The 21,461-nt window shown below is 39.3% G+C and overlaps 1 protein-coding gene across 4 annotated transcripts in view; it reads right to left on the reverse strand.

The window, feature by feature from the left end:
- SULF2 (sulfatase 2) overlaps positions 1–21,461 on the reverse strand; it is a 78,125-nt gene that overhangs the window by 5,965 nt on the left and 50,699 nt on the right. For all 4 annotated transcript variants that reach the window (XM_084217621.1, XM_084217620.1, XM_084217619.1 and 1 more), the window contains 14 exons: positions 21,128–21,303; positions 19,988–20,116; positions 18,993–19,049; positions 18,167–18,296; positions 12,304–12,511; positions 8,782–9,025; positions 6,887–6,983; positions 5,095–5,189; positions 3,054–3,113; positions 2,472–2,641; positions 1,843–1,985; positions 1,498–1,621; positions 969–999; positions 619–675 (listed from right to left, as the gene is read on the reverse strand). In XM_084217621.1, the coding sequence (XP_084073747.1) occupies positions 619–675; positions 969–999; positions 1,498–1,621; positions 1,843–1,985; positions 2,472–2,641; positions 3,054–3,113; positions 5,095–5,189; positions 6,887–6,983; positions 8,782–9,025; positions 12,304–12,511; positions 18,167–18,296; positions 18,993–19,049; positions 19,988–20,116; positions 21,128–21,303 (1,721 nt within the window). The remainder of the gene's footprint in view (positions 1–618; positions 676–968; positions 1,000–1,497; positions 1,622–1,842; positions 1,986–2,471; positions 2,642–3,053; positions 3,114–5,094; positions 5,190–6,886; positions 6,984–8,781; positions 9,026–12,303; positions 12,512–18,166; positions 18,297–18,992; positions 19,050–19,987; positions 20,117–21,127; positions 21,304–21,461) is intronic.

The following is a 21,461-nucleotide window of genomic DNA, read 5'->3' on the forward strand; positions in this document are numbered from 1 at the left end:
TTTAATAAACTTAAATTTGTACCTCATCTTTTGAGCTCTGGCAGTTTGAGAACTGCCAGATCATCACCACATTTTAAAAGGCAGCTCAGTAAGAAAAAAGCATTGGTAGATAAAACTCTGTCTTGTAGTCTACTTTCTGTTTTAAATTCTTTTTTCTGCTCACAGCAACAAAGGCTGTAGTTGGATAAAGAACAAGAAAATACATGATGGTGCCTCACTACTTGTGAGAAACTACAGTCAGTTTTGTTCTTTCTGGATTGTGTGAAAAACCACTAGGTAGCTGCTACTAGTTTAAGTTTAGACAAAACCAATGTACTGGTCTTTAATTTTTATTGGCAATTGACCATAACTGCTTTCTTAACTGAGCATCTACCTTTATTGTGTGAAATTGCCTTGACTTTAATGCTCCAAGATTCTCAAAAAACATGTACCAAGAGGTTTTGTGCAGCAGTAGTATCAGTAATGATGGCAGTATCATATTTCTTGCATAATTTAGAGGACTTTCCTCCTAAGCATTGCGTGAGAATAGATGATGATGTTAAAAAGGTGGTGCATGCAAAAAGAGAAGGGAAAAGTTAAGTAAAAGCTAATGCTTTTGGTGAATTGCTCCCAACTCACAGTGACTTGGCAGATGATGGTCTCTTCACATCTGGCCATTTTCGACGCTGAAACTGCCTAATTTTCAAGCAGCAAAAGGAGAAAAAAGTTAACCATCACCAAGAAAACAACCAGTACCACAAGCTGAAAGATGAGGAAGAAGAATTCAGCCAGAATTTTGACTACTAAGATCAGAACATAGTGTAACATTGAAACAAACAGCTCCAATGTTTCAAAGCAAGTGGGGTGGAAAGGTCTTTCAAATGCCCTTTCAAACCAGGCCTTTCCATGTGGTTCCCAACCCACATTTGCTCTTTTAGCATGAAGGTAGTATTTAAGAATAATAATGTAACTTTTTTTTTAAAATTTACCTGTACTGCTCGTAGCTTCCATCTTTAAGTCCTAGGTGAAGAAAAATTAACAATGTTACTAACAGTTGTCTGTGTGAAAAAAAAATAAAAACTCAATAAATTTAACAAATTTCCTGATGCCTTGAGTAACCTAGTATGCCCTCACATCTGATCCTGCACTGAGCAGAAGTTTGGAGCAGAACTCTGGCAGTCCCTTCCAACTTGAACTGACCTGTGACTGACTGTTCTGTGAGCTTCATAGTGGCTGTAAGGGTATTCTCTCCCTTTTCATGAGTATTATTCCTCCCTTGTCTTCTCCTGCATCTCAGCAATATTTATCACTATGCTAAGGGTCTTTCTTCATCTTAAAAACATGACATAACATGAACTGAACATGTACAAAAAACTGAGAATGCAGCTGTCACCCTCAGCAGGGCATTACTATTGTAAGTAAATCCTAAAATCCTTTTGACTGACTCGAGTTTTATAATGTTAAGAGTATTTTGGAATTCTTTGGGGTTGTTGTGAGTGCAATAGAAGAGGCACTTACCAAGATCCATGTTCCTGGTTCTTGGATTGCATTGCTTATACCCTCTGCAACTTCTGAGTTCCATGAGCTGGACATGCAGTTGATTAAGAACATCTCTGTCAAGTGTATTCACTGCATTAATTAGCTGCAATAAACAGGAGGTTCTTAGTGACTATTGCTCTGTAATTTGGTAACTTTTGGAATACAGCTGGCTTATTTGTAACAGGAAAGATCCACTTTATACTAGTTTAAATGATACAGGCCTTAACTTCATCCTACAGCAATACTGCGTGATTTCAATTTATTGTTGACAAGTAACAATGATGTATTTCTTGAGCTGTGATCTCAAGGTCTATGATCAGATACCTGATATGGATCGGTATTGAGATCAAAATACTCCAAAAATCCAGTAGCAAATTCACAGAACAGGAAGTTGTGGGTCTCGTTGATTGTCCTCAAACACCAGTACGTGTTGTTGTTGGCACTGGTACAGGCACAGAAAGGGCCCACTGCAAATTGAAGAGTTATAAAGACATAAGCTACATGCTTCTGTCTTTAGTACTGCACATTACTTTCTGTTTATAGTATTACTTTATTCATAGACAGTTACTCTCATTCTCACTCCTGAGCTCTAAAGCAGAGAAAGCCTTCCAGCATCAGCTTCTTGTTCTGTGCATACCTAATCCATGACATGACTAATTACAGTAATATCTTGTCTGGTTCCTTTCTCTGGTTGTGAAACATTCCAGATGGTGAGATACCTTGCAGATCAGTGTACAATATTCAGTATCTCTATCTTATTTGTAGTTAGTTTTACCTCCTTGCCTTTTGTGCAAGAATAATTACAACACTGAAAACAGAGATTATTTACTATAGAGAAGACTGTATGGCTTTGGTTACAGAGCTAATAAAACCGGTACTTACTAGCAACCCAACATCCCAGCCCAGCCTAGCAAAAATTTGCTGACCTATTCCTTAGTTTACAGTACTCTTACGTGTCCACAGGGGAGCAGTTTGCCAGTGCTGGTTGTCGTGGGTGAAGCAGGTCAGACCAGGCATGCTGCATGTGTCATTATTTTTAATTCTCTTAAGCAACTTGCGCAGTTTCTTCTTCCGTCTCTGCTCTCGCAGCAGCCACAGCCTGTCTTTCTCCTGTAGGGCTTTCCTGCACATATGAAATGTTAGGGTCATGCAAACTCTGTTAGACTTGAACATAGCTAAAACACCCCAGAGTAGCTAATAAAATAAGCCACTCAGAGGGTGGCTTACTTAAATGGTGTTTCATACAAATGGAGGTGACTCTGCAATTCAATAACAAGCAGCCAAAAAAGCAGCCAAAGGGGCTTGTAGGCCTGAGGTTTGCAATGTGCTTTTTTCAAAAGCAGAGACCTTATCTTAGAATTTACAAGCATTTTGATATGGGCTTAGTTCCTTGCCCAGGTGTCTCTGTTTATGCTTTTTAATACAGGATAAATTGAATACTAATACTGTTGCCTAGTGTGCAAGTGGTGTGTACAGACCTAATATTAATATTACATTTTGCACATCCTCTCTCAAAGGAACAGGTTTTCACTTACTTGAAAGGATGAAGACTGGATCCTTTGTGTCTCAGTTTGCTCTTGTGTTTTGAATGGTAACTGGAAAATAAAAGCAGCAGTGCAGGTGAACAACCGTAAGACAACTGCCCCTGTTCTTATAACATTATCATACTGGATTTGAAGCAGATTTAATCCAGTGTCACTTCTCCCTTCAATTTATTAGTGTATGTGATGAATAAAGGCAGCCTCGCTCAACTGGATCAGGCACTTCCAAGCCTCACTGTGTCTCTGTTTCCTCAGATCCTTTGTCCACAGTGACACTCGGTGTCCTAACACTGCATTGCAGTGCATATCCACATCCAGCTACAATTTACTATTATTTTAGTTTTAACTGTAGGTTGTTTCCCTACATGAGGCACATAGAATAAATAGATTTGTAATTAAATTACATTTCTGCAAAAGAGTATTCCCTAATTTGTTCTGATAATGACAAGTTTATACTACCCTCCCATCATTTTCCTTCTGAATGCAAACATTTCAATACCAGCTGTACTTTGTAGGGCTGGGAGGGGGTGTAGGGGTGTCCTCCATTATTACTAGCTGAAAGTTTCAGGAAAACTTGAACGAGATGGCTTGAACTGTCCCAGCAAGAGCACTGTCTAATATATTCAGAGATATGCAGAGTGTAAGCAAATATACACATTCTCGCTGGGTTACCACTGCTTTGCCTCTCAAGAAAGTCTTCCAGCATTTTGCAGAAATTTCCTTTCTGTGGAATTACCAAAGTTTAAGAAAAAATAACAGCCTCAGTCACTGGCAATATTTTCTAATTGATAAAGTTACTACATACTCAAATCAGCAAACAAACTTAGTTCAATAAATGTTGTTTTCTAAACAGTACATCTGAATTCAATTAGTTGCCAGATTAAAATCTCCTTCAAAACAAATCTTTTAAATTCTTAAAAGTTTTGGGAGCTTTCATAAGTTTAATTAGTATAACAAATTAACAAAGTAAGATTATTTAGGAACTATCTTCTTCAGTCAATTTTTTAATCTTGCACAGATGCTGGGCATTTCATCAACTAATTCTAAATGCTAAATCAAAGCAATTGCAATGCAAACACTTGACCATATGTAACTCAGATTGATTTCTCTGGGATTAGTCATCTCAATAATGCTATACACAAATATAAGTGTATCCTATATCAGTCTGAAAATAAACATTTTTTACATTTTCTATAAAACATTCACCAAAAATATATTCATCTTTACAATACATATTAAGTAAGCTCAGTTTATGTAAACTCAGTTAATCAATTTTGAAAGCAGTGGATTATAAACCAATATAAACTTTCTCTCTGTTTTCCATCTAGAATAATACATCTTAAGCAGTGTTTTACATGGGCTCCCATAACCCAAGAAATTGATGATATTAGTATTTTAGTAGATCTGTTGCTGAAACTATGTTGCAGGACACATGGGCAACATCCACAGTCTACAACAATTATAAACATCGTATCTGTAGACTGCATTGCACCTCCCAGGTTTTAAGCAGGTTCAAAAAGGCATTCTGTGACACCAATAACATAGAGAAGTTGTATCCACACCCTCTCACAGAGTCTACTTGGTAACAGGTGCTTTAGGCGCAGCTAAAGCACAGCTCCTGTGCAGTCATGACTCCATTCAGATACAGCTTTCTTTTTTTTTTTAGTGATACTCATACCATTCTGCCACTGTGGCTGCAGTACTCTGAGTGATACCTGGCTCTCAGCAGCCTCAGAGCTGGCTCTGCAATCACCATGAGCAGGAGAAGGTGCTCCTGGGTTTGGGTTACCTTTTGATTTTGGAAGATTTTTCTGTTGTGCTTATTTGCAGAGCAAGAGCTCTATTGTCCAATTAAATTCCTGCCTGGTAGACAGTGGGCCTTGTAATTGTGCAGCAGCCTAACTTCCCCTGAGTGTGTACACAGGAGTAGTCAGCACAACCACGAACAAACCAGATCCTGACCTCTCCTGTGAGGACATAAATCAGTTACAGTTGCACACTACAAATAATTATTCAGAAGTACACCAAAAAATACCTTAGCTTGCTACAATCACACTCTTCAGGTCGCTTCTTCTTTAGATGACCTCTCACCTCCCTCAGGTTTTTTATTTTATTTTGCAAAGTTTCAATCTAAAAAAAAAAAAAAAGGTACAAAGACAGAGTTTAAAAAAAACCAGCACGATTTAGTGCTATTCTAACCTTCTCAAACTCATTCTACTGTCACCAAGAGCTTCCTCTTCAGTACCTTCCATGGCTCTCGCCACTAACAAGCATTTTCAAATTATCTAGCTTTCCTGAAGGAAATTACAGTAGGAGGAAGCTGGCTCAGTTTGCCTTCTCTGATTCTTGACTCTGAAAGCAGAATGCGGTGCTGCAGCAATGGGGGGGACACACAGTTGCAGGTAGACAGACACTCCTGCATCCACTCTGATTTCACCTCTTGTGCTCTACAGTACATTTGCAAGGGGAGAAAGGCTGCTCAAAGGAAAGCAAAGTCATTAAATTTCAGTTTTGGCACTGGGAAGGGGATAGGGCAGGAGTGATCTGAAATCCCCTCTTCAGAGGTTTTGAAAAAGCAAAGCAGCAAGGTTCCATCACTTTGCATAGTAGGCTTTAGCAGTGTCTGGACATATAGGATAGCAATCAGCAGTTAATTGTGCCACCCTTGAGGTGTATTTTTAACTGCTTTTTTTCACTAAATGAAATTTCTGCTTTTGCTCAGACAGCACAGCCCATTTCTACTCGAGTATTGAAGGCCTCTGCACAGCAGAAAAATCAAAGTAATCTAATGTGAACAACAGTCTGCAGAACTACCATTGGCCATCAGTGACCATGGGTGTAGTAGAAGCTCATGACTGTTGAAGCAGAGACAGGACAGAGTGTTCAAGGAAAATGGACAAACAACGCAGCCCTGTGACCCTAAATCAGGAACGCAACTGGACAGAAATGTGTTCTCGTTTCCTTTGACACTCCATATTGGCTACATTTTCTGAAGAAAAAAATTGCAGGACTGTGGTAATATTAAAATTGTCCTTTTTTAATCTTAGCAGACTAGTAAGTTTTTAAGTATTTGCCCCGTGTGTCAATCTTTACAATAAAAGAGGACCAAGAAGTTCTTACATAGAACTTTACTGTGAATTTATATAATTTGGTAAGAGATTAGAGGATGTCCATCCTTTGTGCTTCTCTCTGGCATTTGTTCCATCCTTACCCGATCCTTAGACCCTCTTTCATACACAATACACACAAAGGGGTTTGAGCTAATATTAATGGCAAAAATGTCAGATAAAGTCTTATTGGCAAATTTCATACAGCAAATTACCTCCAATTTCTCCATATACACAATCCTATGAAAAAATTCAATTCCAAAGTGCAAGATTAAGAAAAGCAGTAGCAAGTGAAAGAAATTAATTCTAGAAGCACCAAAACTAATGAAGCTGATTTTTCCTTGGGCCTTTATATTTGATACTGAAGGACTGCGTTTTGAGAGGTTCCCCACGGGGGAACAGGACTACTAAGATGTTAAAAAGATCCAGGTAAATTTTTTTCCCAGGATGGGGACAGCTTAAATCTTACTTGCCTCATAAGGCATTTGACATTTCTCAGCTGTGCTTTCAGTTGCAGTTCTCTCCTCCCCTCAGCATCTTGTCTTCACAAACTTGTAATAATTTAATTACTTCTGAAATGTCTATTCTGAAATCAGCCAGCAAATTCAAAAGGTTCCACAGAGGGAAAAAAGACACCCAGAGGCAGACACAGATAGTCAGCATGATCCTATCACCCCACAGAAAACAACGCTAAAAACACACACGGAAAACATCACTGACCTCATGGTCAATATGGAGTTTATGGTCCTTCCAAGCTTGCAGTGACCTGTACAGATCTGTGTCACACCGTACGGTATCATTCTCCAGGATATAGCACCTTGGCATGGAAAAACAAACAGTGTTTATTACAGTGGATACACACACACACACACACAGAGAGCAATGCAAACAGCTGCTCTTAATAACACAGTTGCAGGACAAATGAGACCATGGATTGGAAATGATATGCAGAATTCAAAAAACAATGTTCATTCAAGAAAATACAAGTGTGCTCTGAACCAGGAAGGAAGTCTGGGTTGCAGTTGCCATGGAAATTTTTGAGTAGAAAAATTCAATGAGAATATTTCTATCAAGCAGAACCTGTTGACTATTTCATTTCTCTGTGTAAATCGCACTACACAGAATTCTTGCTTATTCATTAGACTTCCTGCATAAATAATCATACTAACTAGCAAACATTGAATGCATTACTCAGAAGCAATTTCTCGATGCATAACTAAGTGATACAGGGGTAGGAGCAAGGTAAGACGTATTACTACACCATAGAGAAAAGAGAAGAAACGCAAAAAAACAAACTAGAAACAAAGAAGCTTTACTATTTTCTACAAAAGTGATAAAATCTTTCAAGGGTATTTCCTTCACTTTGAAAGCAAAACACCCTCTGACAATATAAAATCTTTATGTTTCACTAATTACAAGTGAAATCCAATTTTAACAATTATTTAATAGAGAAGAAAGCAAAAAATCACCACTTGACAGATTTACCTGGAAAGTTTATTAGGGATTGAATATCATGCAGCCATTTCTGAATGCTTGTTTAAATTAAAGCTGAATATTTGCACTGTTCCTTTATTTTCTTTAAACCACCTCATGTATGTTGTCCCAGAGCCTTCTTTTCTGCTAGAGAAGGCTCATGAATAATGTACAACCTTCCAGACAGTTCCTTGTACAAATCTGGGATTCACCCACTAAGGCAGCAAAAGTAAATTCAATTTGTTCCAGAAGAAAAAACAGTGATTTATGAGTCCTGAACATTCATGACAGCTGGGATAAGAGGGCACAATTCTCTGATGCCTACTTTTCCTCATATTGGTGAGTTTCTAATTCACTTCTGTGAACAGAAGTCAAATGGAAAACACAGTTATCAAGAGCAGCTACCTAGCTCCTGCATGTACATGAGCTAGTCATTAAACAATATAAAGCATGTAATCAATAATGATTGGTGGATTTTCTGATAGCTCACAAATGGAAATGGTGATAATGAATTAAAGTACAGCTGAGGAGACATTATCAGTCCCTAGATTCCCCACAGAGGAAATTATTTTTAGCTGTTGGAGTGGTCAGACAATTGTCTCCCCTCTCTCTCAGTATGTCCCATTTCCCAATGCTTCTGGTCCATCAAACTTCATTCATAATATAGATTTTCCTCTCCTAGCACTGATTACAGAAAACTCTGTACAAAGCAACCAGTGACACAAAACCAGTTCATGCTCCAGTCAGGGCCTTTGGTCTCCAGCCAGGCCAGGTTACCCCACTGCACAGTGATTTCCAGGAGTAAGGCCTCTCCTGGTTTCATGCAGGTTTAACATCCCTATTGCCAACAGTTTTGCTTGTTCTCACTGGAAACATATACACTGATGGGTGGCTACTGTCTCCACCCAATGCAGAAGACAAAAGCACTGCTGCAGCCCTTCAGGAGCTTCATGCCCCTCTGCACTGATAAAACTAAAACAGAACTGAAGACTATTGTACACATGGGAATAAGAATTTTAGTGAAGCTAGACGGGGTATCCAAAAGGGATGCAACATGCTTAGCACACTTCAACCCACACATTTATGAAAAAAGCAGTCACTTAAGGAGCAAAAGCTTTTAAAAACCTACCATGTGCACTTACCTGTGGGTCACTTTGATCAGATTAGGGGCTGTATACTCTGCAATGCTACCAGTGCCACTATATTCCCCCATGTCTCTATCCTCCTCTTCGTGGAAAACAGCCCTCTGCACTTTGTGCCGCTTGGTGATGTTCCTTGGTAAGATGGGCTGGTATCCATCCTCTAAAACCAGGCGATAGGCAGCTCCATCCAGCTCAACAGATACAGAACGGATAGAGCGATTCCGGACATAGCTTGGTTTGAATTCTGCATGGAAAAAGTGGAAGAGCAGTAGAAACTGCATATTACAATTTGCTCCTCTTTGTGGCTCTTGGAAGGAAAAACTCCAGCCCATACTGTGCTGTTTGGAATAAACTGGATGACAGTATTTGTTGCAGTTCTCCTGTGAGCTGCTGCTTCCTGAACTTTAGCATGGATGGAAGTACCAGTGGGTAGAAGGACACCTCAGAGGATAAAAGGGCAGGTACAAGGCAAACATAAAAGAATGGCAAAGGGGGGAAAAATGCTCTAGTCCAGCACCAGTGAGAACAAATAGCTGTTTCAAATGGATGCTTGCTCTTCCCCCACAGTCACCAGATGGCAGCCACGCCTTAAGCACTAACTGACAGTCATGACAGCCAGTCACCCTCAGGGAACAGTTTTCTGAGCTTTTCTGCTATCTATCATACAGTTCTTCCCTGCTAGGATTCCTGCAACACATTCTTGAAGTTGTCCCAGTATTCCCAGTGCTAAGCCTGAGCCTTTTCTCAGTTCTATTCTTCAAGGCTAGGGCTAGATCCTTGATTTTTTTGGAAGGGATTAATATTTGACTCTTTATTTTTATCCATATGCAATTCTTTTCTTTGCAATTCTTTCCCTGATGTGCAGCCCAGACAGTCAGTTCCTCCATGAAACACCACCCTCCAGTGCTATGTACTCCCTCAAACTTTGCTTCTGCATTTGCAGCTCAAAAGCAAAATGAAACATTTGTTATGAATTGCCACTGCGCAATATGAGATTCACATTGATCTTTTCCCTATTAGGATTTTCCAAAGTTCTCCATTCCAGCCCAAATCCCCAGAACTCCTTCTGTTTGGTCTGGAACAGCAAAAAGAGAACATAGTTATGAAATCTAAATCTATAGTGCATCACCTAGTGCAAAGCTCTTTTTGATCTTTCTCATAAAAGCAAGAGCATACTAATGAAATAAAGACAACAAAAAAGGCAAACATTCCAGACACCTAAACCCAGACATACCAAATATTCATGTTTATGGGTTTCTGGTGCTTAAGTGCTTTGCAGTCAAGTTATGTATTTTTACATTGTCTAAATGGCACATATATGACACGGCCCTGTTGTGAAACCGACTTTACTCAATTTAGAAAACGCCGTTGCCTGCTAAATGCACTGGTGCACCTGAAAATGCATTCTAAACCATGCCTACACTAGAAAGTAATTATTTTATCAAAATGTCTGGTGCTCCAGACTCTGTACCAGCAATTTAGCCTGGTCTTTTAGACCATCTGTTCTCACTATATAACTGATGTCAATCTTTCTGAAAGACCAATCCTTATTAGGGTTTGCAACATGCTTGATGCACCCTAAATGCAGGGCATCCATTCTGCTTTTCTGCAAATGACTGTAGGTTGGAATCCAATAAAATGACCTTTTGCAAATTTATCTCTGTTATGCACAACAGAAATGAGTGATCAGGGCATTTCCTTCAAAACCTTGCTGCTGCTTGGAACTACAGCATTAATATGGACATGACCCTTAGTCCAGTTAGAAACTTGTATTTTCTGTTTGGCAGTGGTTCAAACTAATGAATAGCATTTACTGGCATTCAAGCAGGGCTGCAATGTAATCTCATGCACTCATCAAATTCTGAGTAGCAGACCCCAAAGGTGCCCTAACAATTATGCAAACCAGCACAGACCACACTTTTTCCCAAGTCTCACAGAGCAGGTCATAAAAACGCAAATACACATCATGAGTATCCACGTCACTCTCTTAATAACCATAGTCCAGTGAGACAACTTTCCACATAAGCTATTTAGAAAAAACTTGGTACGTCACCTTGACTTGTATAGCTTTGGGCTCACTTGCATTTAGTGTGTGATTTATTAGATAAGTGCATGTAGAAGAATAGCAAACACCAATGAAAAGGTCTCTGTCAATAGGTCCAAGCTAACCTCTTCCCTGTATAGCACGCCCCAGATGTGGGAAGAGGGAAAAACAAAGTATCTATGGAGGCAAATACTTTACTTTAGACACAAGCAATGGCTATGTGATTGTCAAGATCCTGTTTTGCGTTGCTGAAGTTTACGCCTTAAGGTTCAATGAAGCTAATGAGCTGAAGAGTAAAAACTCTGTCTGATCTGAGCAGAACGCAGGGGAAAAAGCACCATTCTGATCCCTCTGTGAGAGGGAGCAAGTTTCACCTTTTTTTACCTTAACTTCCTACATACACTAAAGATAATTATACACTTAACCACCTCCTTTGGATGTTGTGAAAATTAGTTATTGTTTAGAAAGCAACAATGAGAAGTTAAGTAAGTGTTAAGTATTATCAGATAGCATTACATTGCCCTCACTTTGTTTTCCTGTCCCCATTAAGTGCCTTCCATCTACTGCTGTTGACTCCCCATAACTTAATTCCTTCTGCGACTTAAAAAAAAAATAGTTAAATAAGTACAAATTCTAGTGTTCTTTACAGATTGTTGGCTGTAGCACATATTTAAACATCAAGTATAGTTGATGGAACCACTAATAATTTTTTTCAACTCAGAATTTGCTTAGTAACTACTAATCAGCTTGCAAGACAAATATAATGGGAGAAAATAAATTTAAACTCTGTGTTTCAAATTTGTGCCATGATATAAAAAGACTAATCTGCTAAATAATTAAGGCTCTGTATTTGTGCAGTGAGATGAAAGAAACATTACAAGTAACTAATAATTCTGTGTTGCCATTTACCTCTAATCTATAATTAAACTATATACTTCAAATATAGATGTTAGTCTAACTAAGATTTAACAGAGTCAGTAAAATGGGCTTTCTGAAAGCACTAACCTGTGCCAAGGAAACCAGTCATCCCCTTTGGCTGTTATGTCTGATTAAAAGTCAGCCTTGTCTCTGCTGACTGAGCAGAAGAAAAGGATGTTAGAAGCAAGCAGCTTCAATAACAAAGTACACACATCCTTATTGAAAATAAATTTCTGAAGTAACAGTTCCAAGCATTGCAGGAGCTACTGAAAATTGAAGTATTTGCTGTATAACACTGTTAATGTTCCACAGCCTATGTCACTGTGTGCAATTTGCCTTTTCAGCATGGGTACTGCATTTCCCAGAACAAAACATTCTTCCTACAGCCAGATATTCTCAACTCAGATTGTCCAATATGAGACATGCTGTTTCATAGTTGAGATAAATACACAGGAAATATGCTAACACAATTCAATGCCAATGATTATCAAGATAATTATGCGAGTTAGCAAACAACAGCTTTCTAAGGCAGAGACGGAAGATGCAGTGGGTTTGCTTACTTTTCTTGGAGAAGAGTTTCTTTCTCTGTCTGATGTGGCTCAGCTTGTATTCATTCTCTTCACAATTGCAGTCTTCACTATTCCTGTTGTAATACTTGGGCAAAATATTGGAGGTGCCTTTGCCTTTGCTCGTAGCTGCCAAGTCTGCCATTCCCTTGCACTTGTGCAGCTTGAGTTTTCCACTCGCATCTTCCACACACTGCCATTTCTGGAAGAAAAATTTGGTTATTAAAAATCTGTCCCAACTGTGGTCTGTCTCATGGTCAGCTCCAGCAATTTGTCAGATATTCCTTGTAGTAAAATGGGGCTCATCTATCATCTATTATCAAACCAGATTTTTGTAATCTTTTATTTTCAGACAAAAGAGCAACTCTTCAGAACAATATTGCATTTGTTTCTGATTTTGCCTCTTGCAGGCAGAACAATTGAAATATCTTTTAAAAAATCAGTACTACAGCTAAAAACATGAAGGTGGCAAGTGACAACTTTCAGAAGCATAACTGCAGCATAAAGCTGGAAGAGACCTTAAAGACCATCTCATTCCACTCCCCTGCCATATGCAGGGGGACACCTTTCACTAGATCACGTTGTTCAGATGTTCAGAGCTCCATCCAACCTGTCCTTTAACTCCGCCAGGGATGAGGTGTTTTCCAAGATTGCTCTACAAAAGCACCTGTTTCTCTTCAATGACTTTTCAAAGGGTCAGATCAGCTGTGGAAGTCCTCAGTTGCACAAGTTTATCTCCATCTTGAGTGGTTTTCTTAATAGGTTAACCCCCCCACCCCCTCCCCAGTAAACACACTTGGGCTTGACTTGTAAGGGTGAGCTGCACTGGGTGTCTGAAGTGAGAAGCCCTTCCCTCTCACACTCACCGCACTTGAACTAGAGAAAATACAAGATGTCCCTGATCTCCAATTCACTCTGATACTCAAAACCTTGAAGTAACTTGCTCACAGTTCCTTCAGAACTGCTCCTTCTGAGCTGTCAGAGCTGTACCAAGGGCAAGGGAGTTTAGCTGCCTTTAAACTGGCACAGAAATTCTACTCACTTCCCAGGTACATCACAAAATTATTTTACCTACTCCTTAATTTATCAACACTTCACTAGCTACAGAGGCTTAGAGACACATAAAAAACCCCTTACAGTAGCAGTTGCTCCTGTTTGAAAAAAAGTTTCTCAGAAACACTCAGCTTCTTATTGAGTCTTGAGAAGCGTTCCTCTTCTTCCCTATTACAAAATCCTGTAAGCCAGTTCCTCCAGGACTCACTGGAATATTTAGAATTTTCCAAATAAAAGAACAGAAGTAAAAACAGCAGCATCTTCCAGGGAAGATGATATTTTACAGCAGCCTGCAGCTCTATGAGGGAGACTCAGCCACTTCAGTTTGCATAGCAAGGTGTGCAAAGGCTGGGACAACAAAGCATATATTTTCTATTGACAGTCACTCCATTGTTTGCAGGTATGCATGTATTATGCAAGTAAGAAAACAAAATCACTATGCTTTTATTATCAGACTTTAATAGGAGTCAAAAGTGAAGTGGCCAATTACACCACATTTACCTGTCACTGTGGCAGAACCTCTCATTTAAAATGATCCATTTTATGGTGTGCCTACCGATTTCCTCAGACACCTGGATGCCAAGTCTCCTGAGCTGTGTTTGTGTTCAGCCTCCTGTACAGCCCAAGCCTTGCTCTGATGCAGATAAATCCAGCTTAATTTACACACAATGAACTGGGAAATCAAGGAGAGATTCTGACAATAAGATTTTTGCATTGCTATCTTCATCTGTAAAGCAGTACATATTTACCTAGATTCAGTAACAAATTAATATCTCATGAATAAATACCTCTCTTACTTTTATAAATGCCTAACACTGATTGATGTACGTACAGACTGAGGCTTGAACTAAAAGTTATTTTACTAGAATAAGCAATGCTTTCTTTCAGAATAAAAGAGGTGTAAAAATGTTTGTTGCTGTTTCCCATTTAATCTGAACATTATTTTTGAAAATATATAAACAAACTGCATTTTCTGCTCAATAGAGCTCTATGCTCTAGGTACATTTCAATTCATGAAAAATGAAGTTTCAACAGAGGGCAAGTTCAATGCCATGAAGAGAATTACTGCAAGTACTCTAATGTGTGGTCAAAAAATATTTTTTCCTCTGTTTCTTTCATCTCTTGTCAAGAGATTGATGCTCATTTTTCCCCTCCAGGTGAACTGGAAAAATCCTTTCGTTTTTTGTGCAGCTGTATGCTACAGTGAAAACATCTCAAAGACTTTGCTGAAGGCACACTGTATGCATTAACAAGCCCCACTGCTGAATGACTGCAGTGCAGATCTACCTAAATTACATTAGAAGCAAACATTGAGTACATGGAGAGGGCAGCGGACAGGTGGGAGAGCAGGGGAAGGAAAGTCTCAAGCCTTTGCTTTTTTCCCCAAAACAGACATGGGCATCTGTGTGAATATGTCTGGGATTCAACAGCTTATGCTTGGTCTGCTTGTAGATCCAAAAGCAAATTCTCTAGGTTGATATCACGGCTCTATCAGCCACAGTCATTTCCACAGGATGCTTTCAAACTTAGGTGAAAAGGGCAGAACTGCAAGAAAAAATGTGAAAACCTCTCTTAACCGTTAGGAAGCTTTACACACTGTTAATTCTGGCATTTGAAACTGCTTTCTAGTGCACAGCAGACCATCTGCTCTGTGGAGAAGGACCTGGGGAGTCATGGTGGACAATAAGTTGTCCATGAGTCAGCAGTGGGTCTTGGGGGCCAAGAGTGCCAACAGCATCCTGGAGTGCATTGTCAGTTCCCTGAGCTGATCCTGCCCCTCTACTCTGCCCTAGTGAGGCACATCTGGAGTGCTGAGTCCAGTTCTGGGCTCCTCAGAGCAAGAGAAACATGTAGCTCCGGAGTAGGTCCAGCAGAGGCTGAGGAGATGAAGGGACTGGAGCACCTCCCTGCCAAGGAAAGGCTGAGGGAACTGGGGCTGTTCAGCTGAGAGGAGACCTCCCCCACATCTGTCAGTGTAGACAGGGGTGGGTCAGAGGATGGAGCAGGCTCTGTGCAGTGCTGCCAGCAGCACAAGGGGCAAGCTTTGGATGAAAGGCCAAACTACACTAAAAAGAAAAAAAGGCAATGGAAGCCATTAGGTACTAGGATAATTTTTTTCTTTTTTATTTCATGTGGGAAGAGCTCATCTCTTTTAAATCCTTGAATATAAATTCTGAGCTGCTCTTTCATCTGATTCTACAGTCACCCATTGTTGGATGCAAATAACGCACCAAACCCTAATAACTGGAAAAGAAAACATGGCAACACACAGATTCCCATTGCTCTCAAAAGAATTTACATCTATTAGTGATGCCAAAAAAATTCCACGTACTGGACTGTGAAACAAGGTTTTAGACACTATGAGTAGTCTCTTCTCCATGATCTTGGTACTCTCTTATCCAAACAAATATGGGTTAAGGAGTGTGACAGAGATTTGCAAAAATCACTTTGAGTCAATAGACCTGTATTCACAAACTTGCATGCTCACAAAGCAGAATTTCAAATTCTCCATCTCATATTCAAAGCTTTATTTACTTCTCCTTTCTCTACTTCTCCTTTAAGCTCTGCCCTTGTCTCTATCATTCACTCCCCTTCTGAGTCTTTGATCTCCATTTGTGCTTCTTGTCTCCTGCTCACACTTCAGATTCCCTGGGACTGTTCAGATTTCTCTGTGCATGGATTAGCAGGTCCCCAAGACTTGTTTAAGTCAAAAGAAAGAGTTCCAATGACTTCAGCAAGCTTTCAACTACTTCTGACCCAGACAGGTATTTATCTTTGCATTAGATTATGAAAATTCATTTTTCATACTGAACACTCCAAGTACTGTAAATAGAGTGTCCTGCAGGATCAGAAGACATCTGCTAAGTAACCACTGCATCTGCATAACAACTCCCCAAGGCAGTGGTATGTTATTAGCTTGGGCTCATTCTGCTTACTGTGCAGATCTATGAACGGCACCAGCAAACAGACAACAACCACTTGTCATTTGAGAAGTTAGACTTCCTTCACTCTGAAGACATTTTGGGTGCACCCATATTTAGACACAATTTATCCTCAAATAAGCACATTCATCTCCCAGTATTCCTATTGTCTAGACAGACTACTAGGACATATTCTCTAGAGTAGGGGTTAGAAGGATTGAGATTCCCTTGAAAGCCCTTCACAGATTTTAATTGTCTTGTTTGGCAATTTTTCCTGATGTCCAACATAAATTTCTTTTTTTGCTCAATTTCATCCTATCACTTCCTATTATGCCTGACCGAACTGCTCAAAACAATTCTCCTCTCTGTCTCCTGACAATGAGGATGCAGCACAAGCATCTCTTATTAGCACATATACTATATGCCCTATACTGCAGAATTTATTGGTAATTTTGACTATGAAGTTGACATTTTCTTCTTGAAAAGAAAATAGCGATGGAGGGGGAAAAAAGGCATATTTCCCCATCTTACTTACTGGATAATGTTGTAGTAGAAAAAATAACTTTTCTTCCAGTTCCTCAAATAACATTGCAAATTCATAAAACAATGACTTGCTCCCATTAAGCTAAAATTTCAGCTCAAGACTTCTGATGACAATAAATTACTGCATATAGCATTCCTTTAAGTTCAGTATTTTTACAATACAGAACATTATAATTGCTCTGTGTACTAAATCTGTCATAGAAGCCACAAGAGGAAAAGAACATCTGAAAAATTCTTATACATATAAACTGGATCCAAGCACCTACGGAACAATGGACTCATTTCACAGGTGCACTGAACTACATGATCAGTAGAGCCAGAAGTATGGAGTCCAGCCTTTGACAGTAAAAAAATTAACTACTGCCACCTAAGTAGCCCATTACTGATTATAGCTTGCTAAGTTGTTCATATCATGTCTGCAAGAACAGTCATATTCCACAGACTAACTCATCCTGACAGCCCTCTGGGCTGCCAGAATATGAGGTAATGCCAGTAAACAGACACATTAGCATGTGGACCCATTTACCTACCACCCCTTTGTCCACAGAATGTATTACAGTCCTTGGAAAGGGGTTCTGTGGCCCACACCTGCATGAGAGAGCAATGACAGAGAGTCAATTTTGCCAAGAGTGGTGAATTCTCTGGAGATAGCCATGCTTTGCTTTTGCACTGCCCTGAAAAGTTCACAAAATCTTCTCGTGTATGTCAAGACCATGTATTGATACCACTCTGATTTTTTTTTCCATTAATTTCTTCTATGTAACTTGTATCTAAAGTAAACATATTGTCATATCTGCCCAAAACAGTTATGCAACAAAGGAAATGACACACAGTCAATATACACACATATACACACATAACTGCATGTCTGTTTTCCCAGTGTGTTTTGTTAAGAGGAGGGATATACTGAGTTAACAGAATTTTAGCTTCCCATTACTATATGTAATTCCAAGTAACAACAACAAAATGAATTAAAGAGAGAATTCAAAGCAAAGCAAGCTGTATGTATTTTAAAAGGCCAATCTGTTATGTACATTGTAGCTTCTCATCACTAATGAATCCCAAACCACATTCTCTTCAGGAAATAAAACATTAAAACAGCCTAGGCGGTTTTCTTAGTGGTAGTCAGGAATCAATACAGAACACTTGAATGAGCAATTTCCTGGCTGACAGTCAATCTCATAAATACTGTAATAAAGATTTGAACAAATGTCACAGAACGAGCCATTTGATCGATACACTGGCATTGATGACGAGGTGGAGGACATTGACACAGTGAAAGTGTTGAGCTTAGCCCAATTACAACTGCTGAATTACAATCAGGGGTAACAATGCCCTACCTGGCCAAGCTGTTCACAAGCTGTTTGATACTCAGCTCGCTGACAGAGGTCTTTCACACGCTGGTATTTGGGTAGAAAGTTTTCTTCTTGGGCATCTACCTTCTCGTTCTCCCTTTTATGCAGCAGTTTACTGGGAAAGAAAATAAAATTATTCTTATGTTAATATTAACTCCAACACACAAATACAGCTAGCTGAAAAGACTCAGAGGAGTAGTTATTTTCCGAGTCCATAGCATCTCTTAGTAGCCAAAACTTAACAGTCCAGTAGAAACTAGCATTTAGCTTGTCCAATAACACACAAGTTATTCATGTCCTGCTCTCAGAGAGCATACAAAACATATAAAATCAAGACTCTCTGTTACATGCCTGAGTGATAGGCAGTGACAACTGTCAATATAGGGAGAACACATCACATTGTACAGGGCTGCACTTTGGAAACCCCTCTTGCCCCCATTTATGTACTAAGGCAGAAGTGCAGAGGGAATGGCCAGCAGATGAAGATGCAGAGAGGAAGGGTTGTTCATAATCCCGTGACACCAGCAGGAGGATTGGAGGACAGCAGCTGAGAGCAAATTGGGATGCCCTCCCATCTCTCAATCCAAGTAAACTACCCTTCCCCCACCACAAGAGCACATTTATGCAGGCTGTAGGCAGAGGCCATCCATTCCCTACAATCACACAATCACTGCCATTAGGCATACTGCAGCCGTGTCCCTGCTGGCACAGCTAAATGGCTTTAGACTGCAGCAGAGTGCTGCTTTGGATTTAGCTATTCAATATCCTTCTATTTAAAAAGGCTGGGCTTTGTGATTAACACTTTCCTTACCCTCTTTCCACAAGGAACGAGTCTCTCCATACCTTCATCTTTTTCTTTAAGTGAAACCTAGGAGGAAACGAGGAGAGGAAGACGCAATTCCCACAAAACCAGCAACCAAGTTATGCCCCAGTTTTCTGGGGCATAACCCCTAATTCCAACAAGAAACATGCCACATAACTGCACAAGAGGACATCCAGCTCTATGAAGCAGGAACATACACATCTTGAAAACCACAGGACATATTTCTCTCACAGGAACTAAATTCACAAGACAATTTCTTCAACATAAGTGTGTCGAAGACACAAGAGATTAACTGAATTTTCTTTGTCCACAAATGATCAGAAATTAAATCAGGATTTCCCAACTCATATGGGGCTCTTACCCTGCATCTACCCAAAAAGTATCCTATTCTAAAGCATCTGCTCCATTCCCCCTTTCTCTCCACCCAGCTACTTGTAAAGCAAATAGTTCTCCTTCCCTTTTTTGCTGATTTTTCTCTTCCAAGCATTCTTCATCAAGTCTAATTCTCTTCCTCAGTCTTCTTCCAATGAAAGAACTGATGGAAAGTCTTAAATAAAAACTGCAGTTTTAGTGCTAGCTTGTCTTTATATTATAGTCTGATACACAACCATCGCCATCAATTATTTTACTATTTATTTAATATTAAATGCTTTGCTACAAATGATGCCATGAAGACATTTAAATATATAACTTATGTAGCCAAACACCTTCATGTGTAGCCCTCTCACTTCTACAGACTACATTTAGTACATACAGATGCCATGCATGCCTTACATCTAGAATATGAACACGCCAAAATGAAAATAAGTAACTGAACTGAGGTGTATATGCAAAATAGTCTTCAGACTTTCCAGTGAATTACGTACTCAGATAAATGGTGATTTTATTATATTTTCCTTTTAATTTTCTGCATGCTGCTGAATACTTGTCCAGACTCTCGTACAAACACACGCGTGTTTCCATGCAGCATTTTAATTTCTTACCTATTTACTGGTCTCTCAGAATCCAGCAGCTTTAGAATAGATTTACCATCCATATCAGATGGAATATCCAATCCAGCAATATCTAGAATTGTGGGTGCAAGATCAATATTCAACACAATGTGAGGATTCCTGAAAAAAACACAAGACAGACAGTTTAAAGTCTACACAATAATACCAAGCAACTCCAGCTTCCACAGAGTCCAAAGACCTGAAAAGGCTTATTTTGTGACACCTGCAAATAAAAGAGGACACATTCCGATTCTTTTCCATGAAGGGAATTAACATATAATATATAGATAAGTTGCATAACCTCCAGGAGGCTAATACAAATATTTAAAATTTTAGTACAGAGCATTTTTGAGAAAGCAAAGCAGTTCATAAGGTAAAGATAGTTAATTTTTGCACAAGACAGTTTAAAAACTGTTGGAAAAACTGTTTGGGTGTCTTACAGAATCAAAATGCCTGCCAAATATGCTGATGGTTTTCTTAAAAAGTAGATTTGGCAGGAAGCACACACCTTGCCTGTTTCAAATTCTGGCATAGAAATAAGTGTTTCAGTTCCTATCACAGTAGGCATGTTCTGAAGGGAGCATGAGAAATATATTGCTAGGCAATAGTAACAGCTAAAAGTGACTGTTAATCTACAGTGCGAGACAGAAAAAGGAAAGGGATGAAGAAAGAAGCAGCACAGGGGGAACAGTTATGAAGAAAAAAGGTGATAAAATAACAGCTTGAACTACATGCTAACCCTACATGCTACAGCACTAAGCATGTAGAATTACTTTGTTGTGATGTGCAGGCACAAAGAAAGGATGGGGTCAGATGGGCTACAATAAATATTAGTGCAGAATTCCAGCTCAAAATACAGGACAGAAGAAAGCTGTTAAAGTCACACTATTTAATGAGATACTATTTTAAAATTACTACATCTTTGAGAGATGCAAGCAAGAAAGACAATGGCCTTGAGTTTGTTACACCATCCTGTGCTATCAGTTCTGCTTTCTGAGGAGACAATTTTCTGCCAAAAATAAGCAGGATTGGGCAGAACTTTGTGCCTCCATTTGGCTGCTAGGTCAACACAACTAGAGATGTGAACATGAAGTTTTCACATCACAACACACACAAAAGCAAAGAACTTACAAGGACCCAGCCTCCACATTTGGTCCTCGGACGTAGAAAGGGACTCTGATATCAAACTCATATGGCATGGACTTCCCCTTCACCAGCCCAAACTGTCCAATATGATAACCATGGTCTGCTGTGTATATTAGATACGTATTTTCCAGTTCTCCTGTTTCAGCCAACATATTGTAAATCTGAAAAAAGGTGAAACAAAATATGAAATTTTTTTCCACTGAGTAGAATTCTACATGTGGAATGCTGCATATCACTTTCTGCCTATGCGTAACATACAAATAACAGCAGCTAAGAATGGCACTGAGTTATCATAATGAACCACTCTGAATAATACAAA

This window comes from Fringilla coelebs, assembly GCF_963513975.1.
Source record: "Fringilla coelebs genome assembly, chromosome: 18".
Lineage (NCBI taxonomy): Eukaryota > Metazoa > Chordata > Aves > Passeriformes > Fringillidae > Fringilla > Fringilla coelebs.